Below are 17,501 nucleotides of genomic sequence, written 5' to 3'. Positions count from 1 at the left end.
TAGTGATCCCCATCAGGTACTAACCGTGACGTGGCTCTTGAAGTAGCCCCGTGCTGACCAGTGTGAGTCACCTGCACCCCTTCATTGACGTTAATCAGTGTTTGTAAACTTTTGATTTTGGAGAAATCCAATTGATCCACTGCACTCGGATTGTTTTGTACAGCCTCCAACTGCTTGATTAAGCCCTAAAATAAAACACAAAAAAAAAATTTTTTCTAGCTTTATGGGTGGAAACTCACCTGGATTTCATCTTGAGACAAACTAGGTTTAGTTACCGGTGCTGCAGTGACCATGGGAGTGATTCGAGTGGGCTGATTGGTTAGCAGCTCTTCGTCTGCGGCATTTTTAGGCGGAGCCTTGGCTTTTGGTTTTCTGGGAGCTGGTCTCTTCGTGGTTGGAGGGTCCCACATATCTAAAAGCCAGTTTAGTCCTTGCATTAAGCGTCCTCCAACTGGTCTGGGTGTATTGGAGGCCGGTTTAGGCTTCGGTTTTTTTGTAGTGGGAACTTCCTCGAATACTCCCTGTTAAAAAGTCTCTTATTTATTATATGGGTTATATTGGTTTAGTAACATGCTTACAGCCTCCTTGACTCGTTCCCCTAAAGCTTTAGGCGTGGTGGGTCCTATACCATGCTCCTTCAATATGGCGGCCAAAATAGCTTCGTCAGTTTTTCCGTAAGTGGACGTCAAAGGTGCTTTTGTTGTAAGGCCGTTCAAATTGTATTGCTTCAGCACTTCCTCAAGGGAGGGCGTTGTTTTTTTTGTTGTGTCCTCCACGTCAGTAAGGAGCAGCTGGTCTTGGATTGAATTGGGCAGTTTTCTAGGAGGTTTAGTTGTAGTAGTTGTTGTAGAGGGAGAGATTGTTGTTGGTGCTGGAGACGGTGACCTTGCCATAGCCATTGAAATAATCTACAATCAAAACTTCTATTGACCAAATTCTTTTTTAACATCATAAACTTACCCGATTGGCCAGACTGTTGCCACTACCTGCTGTTGGCAGTGCTGGAGGTGCGCGCACGTTTTGTTTTCCAAACTACACCAAAACTTGAATTCAGAACAAAATACAAGCAGTAAACGCCATAAACCTACCACAGTAGTCAACAAACTGAGTTGTTTCAGCAACTCGGCTTGCTCCTTTTCAATCTTCTCAATTTCCATCAAATTTCTTTTCTGTTCTTCGTCCAAATTAGTAAACTTTCCACTCTTTTTCAACTCTTCAAACAGTTTGTCAGTCTCAGCTTTATTACTGAGATTTGGGAGTGTTGTAGTAGTTGGCCTGCTGGTGGTTGTGGTAGAAGGAGGTGGAGGTGGTGTTGTTGTTGTTGTGGTGGTGGTAGTAGGAGGAGGGGGAGGTGGAGTTGTTGTTGTCGTTGACGTGGTGGTAGTGGGTGTTGTTGTTGATATTCTTGAAAACGTTGGCGCTAAAACTGCAGTGGGTTGTGCCTAAAAAGTTAAAAAAATATTATAATTTTTCTAGAATGTTGCCTCCACAACACTGTCCGCTATTCTTACAAAACAAAATTTGTACTGGTTATTTTAATCAGTGTTGGTAATACGTACTGTCGTTCCAGCAGTTGACAACACCTCAAACCCATCGAGGATATTATTGGAAAAACCTTCGTTCCGCGGTCTTTTTGTGGTAACCGCCCCCTTGTTCAGGAAATTCGGGAACAGGGTGGTGAAAATTGTGGGCAAAATCGAGGCGGGCGTCATAGTCGGTGGAGGAGTGGTCGTTGTTGTGGTCGTTTCGATTCTTCTTGTCGTTGTTGGAATTGTAGTGGTGGTGGTGGTGCTGGGAACAGCAGTGGTGGTGGTACTTGAAGGTTTATTGGTGGTGGTGGTGGGTTCCAATGTGGTAGATGATAACAGCTGTAATGATATCTTTTTAGGTTAATTGAAATTTAACTTGAGTGTTAGTGCTTACCCGTTCAGAGGTAGTTGATAGTAAAGTGGTACTTTCTGTGACAGTGGTGGAGGGAGGCAAAGAAACCTCGTTTTGTGCAACCGATTGGGTTGTGCTCTAAAAGGAAAGACTGTTAAAATCGTTGATGTAGATTCGGATGGATCAGTGGTACTATTACAGGCATGCAAGCGTGCTTTGAGTTAATGAGTGTTATTGAAGACAGAAGAAAAACGGGTTCTCTAATTTTATATATACAAACGAACCCATATATGTTTTAATATAATGGATGACAGTATATAGGAGGTCAGTACGTCAGTATTTACTAAAACAAACAAACAGTCAGTCGTTATTGTGATTAGTTTCTTTTGGAGTTCCACCATCATCTTCAAGATAACTTGCCTTGAAAATACGGTTATACTCATTCTTGGTGACGGGCTTCCAACGATAAACAACATCTCCTTTGGATCTATTTATCAAGTCTTGTATGTTCAGTACTTCGTTATACTGTCAAATCAATGCGGTGTCAATGTGAAGCAAAAAAAAGCAAATGATTTACATCGACAACCACTGACGACTATCTCACCTGATTAATTTGTAAAGTCTTATAGTTAGGGGTAGTGGTACTGGGCGGCTCAGATCGTACTAGACTGTTGAAAGCCTCAACGGTACGCCCGTTCAAAATCTCCCCCAAACTGGGCGGTACCGTTTCAGTTACTTCCGATATAGTACTGGACGCTACTTGCATCATGGTGCTACTAGCACTACTCAAAGTGGTCGATTCCGTTCCTTGTGTCGTTTGGGGTATCGTGGAGGAAGGTGGTACGGTCACTTCCCTGTTGGGAATGACCGATATGGGTGTGCTAGTTAATCTTTGAGCTGTGCTGGTTGTAGTAAGAGGAGTGGAAGTGGTGCTAGTTATAACAACTCTAGGTGGTAAGGTGTCAGTGTTTGGCCGTTGGTTTTCGAGTAAGCGTGCCATACGGTTCGATTCGACCTATAAAAGACACACAAAGAGAAAAGTAAATAATCAAGAAATAAAGGGTGATGGAGGCGTCAAGCTATGATGATGATAAGATGATGATGCATTTTAATGAAACGATCGGATGACCAAATCCCAGAAGGAAGAAAGTACGAAAATGCTAGCTATTTTGTCGAGAAGGTGTTTAGGATGATTTTGTAGTCTAGTATTTGTTGTAAAATGTATGAATATAATAGGTACTATACCATTTTATTTACTTTCTTCCTTTATAACGACACACTCGGACTTGAATGAAAGCAAAGCCTAAAAGCACTACCCGTTTTGAGTGGGTGAATATTTGGGTAAAAACACAGAACACGAATCAAATCTAAAAAGCTACAAAAGCGTGCCAGGCACTACAAAAGCTCAACGAGAAATCCGAGTGCGGACATTTCAACGGCAACAAAATAACAACCAATCAGAACGACTTGTTGGGTCGTCCTCCCGTCACCCTCTGACACCCCCGTTCCACAACATCAACACAAGGGGTGAATACCGTGACTGGTGGTGGTGGTGGATTATTGTCCAGGGTAGTCGTTCCCTTATTGGCATTGGTATCTGTTACTTGGTTACTTGTTATTTCGATCAATGGCGGGGGATCGGGCCTGATATCAAAGCCTCTAACCTTAATCACGGGGTCCATGGGGATCACGGTCCCGTTCGGAAACTTCCTGACTACGGTGTTGTTCGGATAAAGTCCCACAATCACGAAAGGCACTTCTTTATTGGGTATGGTAGGGGGGCGCTTACGCAGCACCGTGTTATTGTTTAGGACCGCAAATATGAAATAATCGGGTGTGGTCGAGGTCGTGGTCGCCCTGGTGGCCACCTCTAAACCGTTCCCTATTGGTTGGCCAGGATCACCTAGTAGGACTTTACCGGTCCTGGTGACGTTAGATGGAGTTGTGGTTATTAACATGGTGGTGGAGGTGACCTCGTCGGTAGTCGACGTTGCCATCATGTCAGTAGTTGTGGTCACGACCGTCTCCGTGTTAGAGACGGTCGTGGGAACAGTTGAAGTTAGCACATTGTTATCAAAACCTATTCTACTCGGGATGGTCACAGTGTTAAACAAAGAATTGTTATCATCGGTGGTTATCAAGTTACTCAAATCGTTAGCTGAGAATACGGTTACACTGCCGGGACTCACTTGGAAAGTTGGCGGCACTGATGGTGGCAAGTCTGTGGTTGTGGTGGCGGCCGTCGTTAAGAGTGGTTCTGTTGTGGTTTCAAATGTGGTGGTGGTGGTGCTTGTAGTAATAGTAGTTAAGTCAGTATTTACAGTGGAAGGATCAGTATTTACAAGTGGGGTGGTGAAAGTCACCGCCTCGATGGGCTCTTGGGGTGCGAAAGTGGTGGACACGAACACGCCTGCTTGGTTCGTAGGCGATTTTGGCGTCACCACCACCATAGAAGATGGGGTGGTCGACACCAACCCGTTTAGAATATCCAATAAATGACTAATTGTCTGTTTTCCAAGCACCTGGTTTTGGTCGATCTGATCGAACACGCTCAAGGGACTGGTAGTGCTTAAAGGCTGTGGTGCTGGAAGCTCACTACCTACAGTACTACCCCTGAATCTGGCCGAATACTTATTATGAGTGACAGCGGACAGCGGAGTGGTGGACGAGAGATCATCCTCACCCGGTGCGGTACCTACTTCGTTCGTTTGGATCGCAGACAATGAACTGCGGATTTTCTCGATAATCGTGGTCGGTTTTTCGCTGGTTATAGTCTCGATTATGTTACTACTAGTACGAACGTCAGGTCTAGTCAAAGTCGATGGTTTTTTCGACGCCAGTTTCAAGATGGCCGAGTTCTCGGTCGTACCGGCCGCGATCGGCGTCGAAGCGGTCGCGTTTGGGGCCGCCGTAGTCGATATCATCGTAATCGAATTGATTATCCTTTCGATTATCGATATCGGCTTCTCCGTCGTTCCCTCCTTCACCTTGAGGTATAAAGAGAGAGAAAAAAAGAAACTGTCAAATCAAACTTTCCTAATATTTTACGAAATGTTGATGGTACGACTTGTGTAAAGTCATAATTTAATATTTTTTGTTTTTGTTATTAGACAGATTATGGTGCAAAATTAATTAATGGAACACCCTGTATATTTTCTGATTACTTGATAGATCTTTTCTAAATGGTATAATAACGTTGACAGTTAATTTAGCCGTTTTCGAGTTAATGGAATGACAACATTGTAATTTGATTGGTTTTTAAAGTCGCAGTTGCCATGACTTTAGCGTGCAGAGCAGTTTGACGTCACTATGACGTAATTTATCAAAACAATATATTGAGTGTGACGTCAACTTGATCTGTAATGGCGCATTCATGGCAACTGTGATTTTGATAAACAATATTACTGAAAATGGCTCAACAAAATGTCAACATCACAAAAGAAAACGATCTATCAAGTAATAAGGAAATATACAGGGTGTTCTTGTTTTTTTTTCACCTGTGCTTTTTATTTAATTTAATTTTCTGGTGATTATATTAACAATTTTTTTATTTTTTATTTAAACCAACCCAGTACACTGACATACTTTTGAGACACTGGGTACAGTCATTCCCAGATTGTAAAATTACGACTTTACATATCAGAAATATATGTCATTGGTGACAGTTGACAGATTTCTTTTTTTTTTTTTAGGGAAACATTACCATAGGAGATAGTTTGAGGTTTTTGTCCGTGGTCAGAAATTCTCCATTAACCAAGTCGGCTGACGAGATGGCGTTAGTGGGATCGTCCACAAAACTGATCACTTCCACGCCCAGATCGCGATCTTTGACAGCCACGATTCCGTCGTCGTCGACCTGAAAGTGTCAGTCAAAAAAACCATCATCGGTAACTATAAACATCTAAAAGTGGGTCCCTTGTCGAACTTAACATTTTAAACCGGTTTTTGTTTTAGATTATTTTTGGTTGTTTTTCCTGCCGTGCTGAACTAAGTGGAAGTGAGATAAAGTGGTCTGGATGTATAGAGTGTGTACACTAAAATCACCTCCCAGTTTTTCAGTCGAAAAAATTGGTCAAAATTTAGTCTTAAAACAAATTGGTTAGAGGTGCAATTATTTCTGATGTGCATCCCAGATTCCACAATTTAAAAAATATACACAGTATGTTCGAAGTTTGAGACACTTAAAAAATCACAAAAAAACAAGAACACCCTGTATACAGGTGTGGTAAATCCAAAAGCCACCATAGGAAAAAGTCCGTGTAACGGACAGAGAAACGTAGGTAATTGCATGCGCGGGAGAAAGACAGAAAACGAAAAAAATATCAAGTAGGCCATATTTTTACCGCGCTGTTGCCAAACGCCGTAAGTATTCAATACCCTCGACAAACTTACTTACGGCGTTTGGCAACAGCGCGGTAAAAGTATGGCCTACTTGATATTTTTTTCGTTTTCTGTCTTTCTCCCGCGCATGCAATTACCTACGTTTCTCTGTCCGTTACACGGACTTTTTCCTATGGTCGCTTTTGGATTTACCACACCTGTATAAGAAAATTAACACTGTGGCACACAAAACAAAAACAAGTCATAGGACATATGGAGAACTATAGAAGCAGGATATTAGTCCACAAAAGCGGGATATTAAAAAAAAAAGAAAGTAATCCCGGTTTAAATTACTGTTAAATTCAATAAGGTTTAAAAGTGTGTCCTATTGTGATTGTAAAAAACACAACAGTCACAAAATATAATTCCCCCACCAATAAGTGCACTGTACAAAAGTGCCCGAAACCACCATTCATAAATAGTAAAAAAAATAAAAATCGAGTGGTTGTTTTCGATAAGTGCTTTATTTATAATTATAATAATTAAAGGACAATAAAATAGTACACCTTAAACGTACAAAATTAATAAAACAACACAAACAGATTAGTGCAAAAAAGTACTATAAACGAGTAATAACATATTATAAAGTTTACTATAGTGAGTTGCTACCACCCAGTGTTAGAAAGTTGTCAAGAATAAATCCAAAACCCTTTTAAAAGTGTATATCTGGTTGTATAATGATGTGTTCATAAAAAAGTCTATAATCACTAAAATTTTAGTGACTATAGGTTAGGTTTTGGACTCTTACACTGAATCTCTTATGATGACTATTAGGCATTGCAGTTATCAACATTATTTTGTATTAACACCCATATCGCGAAACAGAAAAATGTATAGTGGAGCCACCAACTATATGATACATATCTAAGCAGAATATAGAAGAGTGTGTCCCAACAAAGCGGCAATGAAGTGTAACAAAGTGTCCCTCTGACTTTTCTGATCTAATACCAGGTGTAGTCAAAAGGTCTGTGTTTGGACCATATCACCCTGCCCTTAACAGAAAAAAAAAAGAATACCATTGTGAACATTTTTCTACGTAAATGAGGCGTACTATTTTATTTCCTTTCAATTATTTCCATTATGATGAAGTAAAAACGCGTTTTTATCCACCATAAACGTATAAAACCTGTCTGTCAACTCATTTTACAAGTTTAACTCACCCGTGTGGCAGATGGAGTGACTGTGGGTACCGTTGGGACGTAAGCGGGTGTCGGTATAGTAGGTATGTAAAATGGCGCACTAGTCGTGGTTTTTAGTACCGTGCTGCGCGTAGAGGTGTCGCCACGATACCGGGAACTGTACCGACTAGTCTTCTTTAAGGGCTGCCACACAAAAACCAACATTATTTTTCTAGTTTGTTATGGAAATTGCTTCAAACCTGTATGAGGGAGGCTTCTTTAGATAAGGATTTCCCGGCTACTTTAAAGACTTTTTCTGTGGTGCTATCTTCAAGATTGTAGCTCTTCTTCTCCACAAATTTGGCTGAGTACTTGGCGTCTTTGATTAGGGTGCTCAAAGGGGTGGTCGAAGGTGGTGAAGCTGTGGACCGTAAGACTTTCCTTCTTGAATGGTGTTCACCTCCCTCAGATTTAGGTGTGTACGCCCTTGTACTGTAAGTTTTCTTAGGTTTAGGAGTGGTGGATGAATTTTTTTCTTTATATCTTGTTTTTTCAGAAAATTTCGGTAATTGTCGCGGCCTGGTTGGCTTCAAAGTGGTAGACGGAGTAGACTTGGAGACCACCTCATTATCAATGACGTCATTAATCTATTGACGGATAATTGGTTACCCATTGACTGTAAAAGAGAAAGGGAAAGTGCAACTCACGTTTCGATGTAACGACTTTTTGGGTACCGCCGTCGTGGTGATGGTACGTGCCCCAGAAGGCCGACTTCTTGGCGTCACGGATGGCTTTTGCGAGGTCGTCACGATCCTCGAAGAGGACGTCTGATTCGGCCTTGCCTCTTCCTATTACATGGAAAATGAAGAAAGTGGTAATAAAAGAATCTTTTACTGAATAGTTTAACGCCTTACTTGGAACTTGCTGCGAAATTTACTGGTGGAATTAGGCAAAAGAGCGTGGAATACCCATGAAGAACGTTTTAAAAAGCGTTAAATTTGGGACTTATTGGGTAACGAGATGGACGATTTAATGATTTAACTAGACGTTTACTATTGTAGATAGAAAGAGTTTCAAATCTGTTACAGCAACGTTGCCATATTATCTTCATTACCCACGTCTTTCTTGAAAATTTTCAATCATCATATTTGAATTGAATACGATTCGATAGACGTTACGTGCTAGACAGTAAGTACCATGGTTATTCATTTTGCGTTGGTATTTAACCATTTAAAATTACGGGCAGTTACAAAATCGATTTTAATTCCTTTATAGAGACCGCGATTCGCCTTAATAAAGTTTATCGGTGTACAAAACTTGAATAACTGAGATTTTCACGTTTGGTTGTGGCAAAAATGCGTATTTGTCAGCTAGTACGGTCCTGTATGTGTATTTCAATTCGAATTCTTTCGATCAACTCAAGCGTTAAGTTTCAAATTCGTCCAATTAAGGGAAAAACGCCTAAAATGCTTCGGACCGTGTTTTTACGTTTAGTTAGGAAATCTTTTTGTAAATGACATAATGAAATCTTTCTTTAAACTTTATACGCATGTTTAAACTTCCATTATCAGTCTAATTACACAAAATGTTTAAATTTCAGCAAGTTTTGGTCAATGAATTAATAAACGAGAAAGCTACGCTTTTCTGCTAAACCTAGTTAAATCAGTTCTGGTTGCACCGAATATGTACTTATCTCGAATTCCTTGATGAGTTACTTTGATCGCGTGAAAGTCGAAACAGTAAAAATTGAAACTGAAAAAAAGCAACAATAGATACTGAATGACGGCGTTACGTAAGAATGAACTTTCGCTGTAGTAGCGAATTCCCAAGACCGTGACCGAGGAACCACGAAGAAGACGGTCGCAACGAGATCACCGGGTCTATTATTCTCTCAGACGAGTTCAAGGACGTCGAAGACACTAACCTGAATTTTCTTTGCTTGGATCAACGCCTTGAACGGTTCTGGGTAGTTGTCGTCTTCGGTGATTTCCTCTTCTGAACCTTTCTTCTTGGTCAATTTGACTTCCGATTTTTTGTTACCTCTGGACAGGATTTCCATGGCTTTAGCTTTGGGCACCTTTTTTCTTCTGGTAATTGAACTTTTGGACACTACCTGGTTCACTTGGGACACTACGGTTTGTTTGATTGGTTTCACTGTGGTGGTGGTGGTTGTGGTAGGTACTGTTGAGGTTTCAGCAGGTTTTGATGCAATTTGAACATCGTTTTCTGTGGCGCTGACGTGCATGTGGTCTGCCAGTCTTCTGGTTGATCGGGGACGTCCCCTTACGGGTTTGGAAACTACCTGAGACTCACGATCGAATAAGGGCAGTACTTCCAGTTTTGATTCATCGATGCTTGGTGGAGTGTCTGTGGATCGAGTTCTTGCTCTTTGAGCTGCTTTTGGTGTGCTTTTCTGAGGTGTATTTGGTTCAGACAGAAATCTACCACCTCTTCGAGAAGGAGCCACTCTTTCCACTGGTTGACTTCTTTCTGTTGCTTCATTTCTGGAAACTTTCCTTCCACTAGTGACAGCTGAAGATGATCTTCTACTAAAGGTGGGAGTATCATCATCACTAGTTCTACTTCTGATTGAAGCTTTTGTCGTTGAAGAAGATTCACTTCTGCTTCTTCCTCTTCCTCTGGGGGCTTTCTCTGTGGATGACGTAGGTTCATTTTGTCTCCCTGTGGGATTGTTACTAATTCTGGTTCTAGGAGCTGAAGGTTCCAGTGGTACACTTTCCACCCTAGTGTCTATTCTTCTACCTGTTCTAGATTGTGTTTCTGCGGCAAAAAGTGGTGAAGTCCGATAAACGGTTTCGGCCACTTCAGCATCTTCAATCCGTTTTCTATTAATTGGCCTAGCTCTCTGGCGTGACCTGGGAGACACGCTAATATCTTCTTCACGGGTTTCAATTCTACTTCTGGTTCTAGGTGCTGTTCTACGTCCACCATTTCTTTTAGGTGCTGCAGTAGTCGTTGCAACTGGAGTTAAAGGAGGACTGGTGACTGGATTTGTTAGTACTTCTTCATCTTGTTCCACCAATTTCAGTATAGGCTCAGTGACTAGCTCGAGTTCTTCAATTCGTTCAGGCTCTTCAGTCCGTGAAAAGTCTTCTAAAATGGTTCTTTCTGTGCTCACTTTTCTTTCAATTTCTTTTGGCTTGCTTCTACTTCTTGATCTGGATGATATTACATTATCACTTCTGGTTATTTCAGAAGGTATGTCATCTCGGGTTAAAATTGGGACTTCAGCCCTTAAAATGGGTCGTTGTTGTTGGTAACTCCTGGAGGCGGCCGCCAACGACCTGATTGTACTGCCAAAGTTGTTAAGCAGGTATGCCTCGTCCACTACAGGAGTGGTGGTTTTAGGTGGAGGGGTTTCCCCTCTGGCTTGCAATATTGCCCTGGCTGTGCTGCCAAATCCAAGTTCTTCCAACGGAGTTAAAGGTAACGCTGTACTCGGTAGTTCAAAGGTAATAGGGGGTCCATCAAACTTGTTTTCGGTTAAGACTCTAGGTTTGCTTTGTCTCACAAAAGTTTCAATGGGAGAGTCATTGTTCACCTCTTCGACGGAGTAAGTTCTGGGTCGAGAACGTCGTACAGGCTCATTTGTGTTGGTTCTAGTTCTTGAAGAAGGAGGTCGTCGACTTGGAGCCTGTTGAACTTGCTGAACACTTGTTGAAAACTCTTCGGTAGTGGAAAAACGCGCTTTTCCTCGACCTCTGGGTGCCGGGCGATCCTCTTTTGGTGTATCAGAAGTCTGTAACAAACCAAATCAATTTAATTCAGGAAGTGTGGCATTTGCAATAACACCAAACTGATAAGTGGCCTAAAAGCGACCTTTCATATATCCTTTAAGTGATATGCATCGTTAGTTGCATAATTCGACAACTTTCGCAATGTACAATATCAAGATTTTTTGGGCTAGATTTCACTTTTTATTATGACTAATTTAAATAAATTACTAATAATAAGACGGATTTGGTGTTGCATTATGCATTTTAGAAATTAACCGGTCCAATCAATTTGTAAAGGTTCATTTTGCTGTTGGCATGTATGTCGTTCAAAACGGATGAGTATTTAAAGATTTAGATTAGCGGTATTCATAAGCTTCAATCAAGTCTACGTGACTTACACAACCATACATTAAACTTAAAGCATATCAATTCGAATGCAAAAGCATTGTCCGACTGAAGGCAAAGTATATAGGAAAGACAAAATGAAAGGCTCTGTATATTGGTGCTCCACATACTTTTAAGTAACCAAACCGATCGGCCTTGTGCAATAATTCTGTACAATCGTTTATGATTAAGACACATTTTGGTACCAGCCGGATTGATCTTTTCGTGTGGAATCCGCCATAGCAATCTTCTTTGTCCCAATCAGTTGACGAAGAAAAAACTGGGCGTAGAGGTACCCTTGATATTTAAAGTACGGGAGCAAGTAACCTTTTTCGAAATTTCGGACAAACCTGATTTTGATATTGTTTGTTTTGCCAAATCACTAAACCAGTCCAGGTGGTATTATAGTCTGGAGGGGGACTTCAATTGACTGTAATTTTAATTGTTGTAACAGGTAACTGTTTGCCTTGACGTTTTATCAAAAATAACGATCAGTTTTATGCTCAACTGATTACTTGGCAGGGTTAAAATATTGCTTTATACCGTGTAGTAATAAGCCTCTTCATTTTAGACGTACAATCTCTGATGAATGCGTTATGATGCTTCCACCAGTTAGGCAACCAAATATACACATTCAGAACTTAAAGTTGTTGTGATTGGCTTTCAGCTGCTTTTTTTTGACCAATCACAAACTATCGATATCATGGCCTTTGCAATGTTATTAACTACAATATTCATTACAATGCAAAATAAGTTTTCACTTTTAAATTCTACGATTGGCATACCAATAACGGGGAATTAACCGACCTTCATCAAGCACATATTAAACATTTTCTGTATTATATCTAAACTGGGCTACGCCTTATTAAACGTATACCATTTTCAGAAAGTTTTTAGCATAAATAATCAGTAAGTGGCCGGCCATGTGAACCACTTAATTGACTGGATTTACTTGGTTGTCGCTTTTTACGCTTATAAAACTTGTATTCATATGTGGAATGTTATAGGTTCTGAACAAATCACGATTATTTAGAAAAAAATGCAGAAAGTGGGTTCAAAACAATAGAGTGCACTTCCTAAACTGAAATTCGAAAGTTTGAACCTAAACAAGCGAGACATTTTTCCCCTCGGCTCCGCTTCCGTGCACACGTTTAAATGACTCTAATTTTGTCGGATTATTGTTGTTGACATATTTGTTTTCACCATTTTGTTTGTTTCAGTGCAGATTTCAGGAAAACAATATATTTTCAGTTAGACACGAAGCAGGAACTTATAAAGGCACTAGAGCATACATAGTTACGACTAATTATGGTAATAATTGCATTCTATAACAACTATTGAATAATGTTTAAAAAATACATAAAAACAAACAGAAGAGTTTCTCTATTCTACCCTGAACGGTGGTGAATGGGCCCAAGGCTACCTTCTTGGTAAAACGTTTTGATTATATTACTATCCTAGTTGAAATATATGTAGTAATAAAGGAACTAATTGCGGTCTCTCTTGGACAGTTTAACGAGCCTAGTCAAGCTTAATTAAATCGTATTGAACGTTTAAAATTCATAATTTTGGTTGTTTGACGTTTCTTGACAGTTTTTTCAAACTTTCCCCCCTTGCAACTTAAATTTATCGATTAAGTTATTAGTGTGAGTTGTATTTGTGTTTTTCATATTTTCGGTAACCGAAAAGGTCTAAACAATTCAATGAAAAGCGAACAGTGGCTGATAGATGTTTCATGTGACATAGGTACAGAGAGAGTTGCTGCTTACCTTTTACTTTGCACGTTTAGCATCAAAAAAAATAATATACACAGTCCACCAGAATCACTATCAACACCAGCCTGCACAATTCAAATAATTATACGAATAATTAACACTGATTTAATTTTTCCGCTCTTGTTTCTATTTTGCTTTTTTCCAGCTTAACCTCACTCTTGCGAGTCTTGTCAAATCGGTAAACAACTGAAGTACTGTCAATGTCAATTGTCAATCAATATGTTTCTGTCCTTTGCTAACATTCAACACACTCTGATGCCACGTTGCCGAATTCTATCATAAAAAGATATTAGACACAACAATTTTCTTGCACTGACACGGAGCAATATTGGGGACGATTACTTCATCTATTAATGCTGTATATCCGAATGTATGATTGTGTAAAAGATCAGAGAGTGTGATGTGTAAAAAATTAATTTTGTCGACGGGGTGGATTTTGGCAACAGCGCGCTGAAAATATGGCCTACTTGATATTTTTTTCGTTTTCTGTCTTTGTCCCGCGCATGCAATTATCTACGTTTCTCTGTCAGTTACACGGTTTTCCTATGGTCGCTTTTGGATTTACCACACCTGTATAGAGGGAATTATTATTGACATCAGCGCCATTGCGGCTTAATTATCACTAATATCTAGGACACTGTTTCTAGCCTTAACTATAATAGATTTTAATCCTCACTTCAGTTAAAAAAACTAAGCTGACTGATTGAAAATCAAACTAATCCCACTATTGAATTCACTTCTAGCAGATCTGGGATTATCCAAACGTTTAAGCTACGCTAGATGTTTTACAAGTACTTGATTAATTCAAGTAGTCACGAGCACATTTATTTCGAAATTATGTTAGATATGTAATCTAAACGAAACGCGACAGGGGTTTCCAAATTCCTGTAACAATGGTAAAAATGACGTGTAATACAGATTAAAAGAGCGCCGTTACACATTTATACGGCAATTTCTCGACCTTACAGGCTTTTTTAACTTGAATCAGTGAAAGTGATTGCGCAATGCACGTTTAATATTTGACCTGCAATGGGGCATTTTCGATAATTAACGTCGGTAGAAAGTGTCAAACTGCTCAAAGACTAGAGAAAACCACAACAAATATCGGAACCAATTATTTCAACTAGTTGGGAATTTAAGCTGATGATTAGGCATGTATGCAATTAGTTTGATGTATGCAACACCCAAGCCTAGGAGAGACCATTGACATTTACATTAAAGTGGACAAAGGATGTCAAAACAGACTTATCATTACATCTACGCAAGTTCATAATATGCGTCGCGTATGACTGGTTGCCTAGTACACGTCTTCTTGATTCCTGAAGATCAAGATATATTTTTAAAAAACACAGTCAAGTACAATTGAAACACAATTTCCCACGATCTAACCTTCTATGGGCACAATTACACAACAAAACGCAGCCAAGTTCAACCGTTAACATTTCATTGTGTGTATATGTGGGTTGTTGATACTTACAGTTCTGGTCCTTTGGCCGTTAACGTGGATCGAACACAACACAAAAACCAGCAACAATCGACAGGTTCGCATTTTCCTTTTTGGGCTGCAGGTCGGCTATAAGGACGTCATTAAAAAAAATAGTTTTCACTGACGATGGTGTTTACAGTTGAAACCCTGCAAGAAGAAACACGTTGCATAAGTGTTGAGCAATAATTATGCATGTATTTACGGATGATTGCCGAATTTCGAGTATTTAACCACGAAACCGAGAAACCCAATTAGATATCACCCGAAGTAACGCAATTTTTTTTTGTCAAACTAATATCAGGTATTGGCGCAATGTTTGTTTTTGTGTCGTTTTTTTTTTACGAGCGTTTTCTTGTACCAATTAACCATCATTTAGTACTTGTCACTGCAGACAGTTATCACGTGACTGTGCTAATCGTGCACCATGGAGTGTCACGTGTGGTAGGTCTGCTGCTGGTCAAACGATGAGGAATAACCGGAACACAACTTTGGTTATTCTTCTCAATTTTAGCAAATCAACGTTATGGACGGTGATGAAAATTTGTAAGTGGCATGGGTTATATGATAGTTGTTCCATCAGACTTCTTGCAGAACTGATCACGTGACCATCGGCCATATTGGATATTTTGACAATTTGATTTCTATACATACTTAAGTAGGTACAGAACATTCGCAAGTATCAAAACTAGGTAAGGGAGACTTTCCAGCAGATCTACTTTGCTTAAGCAACAACAAAGGCAAGTAAGTCGTTTGTAAAGTTTAACAGATCTTTGACAGTCAAATACTCTGTCCATCCGCCATTTTGATGCAACACCGAGGCCGCATTCGTTTTGACGATCCATGGAGCGAGCAGACGTCACAATGACGTAATTTGACAGTTGGTCAAATTATGTTTTTGCCAAATTACGTCACGGTGACGTCAAAAAAACGCTCTGCTCGTTGGCGGCATGGCGGCCCAAGTTTAGTATATTCATTAATACATTGTTCATAAAAGTCTGGAAGTGGTGGAAGAGGTAACATATGTTTCTTTGGACGATTTTTTGGTGCCTTGCATATGTTTTTATTAAAAATAGTTCTCAAATACATTCATAAATTATTAGTTTATACAGACTATCTGACAAATCCAGTATAATTCTGATTGGCGTAAGTCCAAGACATGACCAAGCAGAATTGTTATAAAAATTAATTATTTAGCGGTTTCGAATGCATTATTTACAATTACAATTTGCAACTAGCAACACTGCCAGTGACTATGCATAATTGCGTCTACCATATGGTATTTCGTGGGCGTAAAAGGTTTATACCAGCCAATACGAAGCGATTATTATACTTCAAGACAACTTTTTTTACCGGTAATACGAACGCATATTAAAAGACCGGACTGGATTTAGGTTACTTTGGAAAGGCGGAATATTTGGGCTGCGCAAATTTCGACGTGAGCGGATATTAACAATTTAACGGCCAATTACAAGCATTTAATAAGGTTTTTTCTGTAAAAGTAAGAGTTTTGTATGGTACAAATTTACTTACCATGTCCCTCTATCCTGTTTGACAGAGAAGGCCGGTTAAACAAATCCCTCTAATATGTAATAACAAACGCACACTGTATATTTGCATATACAAATCCTAATTATTGGAAATCGCGCGTATTCGAACTCCCGATTTGACACGACAACGACTAATAATACCAACGGTTATGTATTTCGATTAAAAATTTCATAAAACGGACTAAAATCCAAAGACTTGTCGGTTTCCCTCTCACTCGAGAACGCTACCACCTAATCGTTTAATGTAACGCAAATCAGTGCGCGTAAACTTTAAGAAAGTCGCAACAATTAAATTGTTTAATGAAACCGCCCGGTTAGGCGCTAACAACAAACAAACAGAGCAATAAACAAAGATTAACAGACCACTTTGTTGGTACCTCCCCCAATAAGAACCTTTCTCCTCGCGGAACACCATGGTAGGGGTTCAAACTGTCGCCTTCACTTCTTGTGCACGCGGATACTGCAGCAACGGACTCGGACCTTGACTTGATTAATTATTGATTCAATTGCATTTTAAGGGCTTTTAAACTAAATCGTAATTTTTTACTTAAATTTGATGGGAAATGACTGGAAACTATCCTGGATTTACCCTTTAAGACACTGTCAAAAAGAATGTCAATTTTCAATTCTTGTAGAAGTTGAGAATGTCCATCTCCCATCTGTAGAGTGAGTGTAGACCTACAGCACTTAGGCCACATGTGACCCATTGTACATCCTTCCGAGTTGTCCACCTAGGTCACCGTCCATCCCGCCTTTCCCCAGGAAGGTGGACAGGTCACTAGGGGACATCTCTTTTGAGACTCACCGAACACACACTCTCTTATTGATGATAACTCCTAAGAGACTCTCCTAAGACATGCCCGACAGTTTTATCTTCCTGTTCAGACATTCTGCAAGACTGCATCCTTTCATTCCATCCCATCTCTTTAGGGATTGAGCATGGGTAATCTTGTAAGTTGCTAAAGCCAAGTAACTGCACCAAAACAAAGTTTATAGTTTGAACTGAAACTTCACCACAAATTAGTACACAGTAGAAAAAGCAGCAAACTGAAAGCTGCTGTTTTGACCAATATATCTTCAATGATCTACGCTAAGTAGGAAATTTCATTCTCTACAAGATTCTATTAAGGTTGGTCCTTAAGGGCCTTCTTACGGATGAGCTACAAGGCAAAAAGTGACAAGATACGCCAAAC

The 17,501-nt window shown here is 39.8% G+C and overlaps 1 protein-coding gene and 1 long non-coding RNA gene across 7 annotated transcripts in view; one reads left to right on the top strand and one right to left on the bottom strand.

Annotated features, from left to right (window-relative positions):
* The window catches only part of LOC145735164 (uncharacterized), a 19,355-nt gene extending 11,075 nt beyond the window's left edge, over positions 1–8,280 (top strand). Inside the window, exons 2-5 of the long non-coding RNA XR_014179590.1 lie at positions 5,574–5,768; positions 5,836–7,483; positions 7,616–7,873; positions 7,936–8,280. This is a non-coding gene — a long non-coding RNA (uncharacterized LOC145735164). The remainder of the gene's footprint in view (positions 1–5,573; positions 5,769–5,835; positions 7,484–7,615; positions 7,874–7,935) is intronic.
* The window catches only part of LOC145735139 (uncharacterized), a 20,795-nt gene extending 3,294 nt beyond the window's left edge, over positions 1–17,501 (bottom strand). For 2 of the 6 annotated variants that reach the window (XM_081988911.1, XM_081988912.1), the window contains exons 1-16: positions 16,292–17,501; positions 14,753–14,908; positions 9,304–11,139; positions 8,087–8,227; positions 7,640–8,026; positions 7,422–7,583; positions 5,585–5,737; positions 3,417–4,868; positions 2,486–2,896; positions 1,924–2,019; positions 1,560–1,868; positions 1,089–1,442; positions 961–1,032; positions 579–908; positions 240–521; positions 25–185 (exon numbers count right to left, since the gene is read on the bottom strand). In XM_081988911.1, the coding sequence (XP_081845037.1) occupies positions 25–185; positions 240–521; positions 579–908; positions 961–1,032; positions 1,089–1,442; positions 1,560–1,868; positions 1,924–2,019; positions 2,486–2,896; positions 3,417–4,868; positions 5,585–5,737; positions 7,422–7,583; positions 7,640–8,026; positions 8,087–8,227; positions 9,304–11,139; positions 14,753–14,824 (6,218 nt within the window). In that variant the 5' untranslated portion in view covers positions 14,825–14,908; positions 16,292–17,501. The remainder of the gene's footprint in view (positions 1–24; positions 186–239; positions 522–578; positions 909–960; positions 1,033–1,088; positions 1,443–1,559; positions 1,869–1,923; positions 2,020–2,485; positions 2,897–3,416; positions 4,869–5,584; positions 5,738–7,421; positions 7,584–7,639; positions 8,027–8,086; positions 8,228–9,303; positions 11,140–14,752; positions 14,909–16,291) is intronic. The other 4 variants (XM_081988913.1, XM_081988914.1, XM_081988915.1 and 1 more) reach the window with 4 other exon arrangements.

The sequence above is a fragment of the Ips typographus genome, linkage group LG11 (genome assembly GCF_016097725.1).
Source record: "Ips typographus isolate SLU linkage group LG11, UJ_Ityp_2.0, whole genome shotgun sequence".
Lineage (NCBI taxonomy): Eukaryota > Metazoa > Arthropoda > Insecta > Coleoptera > Curculionidae > Ips > Ips typographus.
This window is presented reverse-complemented; position numbering and strand designations above follow the sequence as displayed.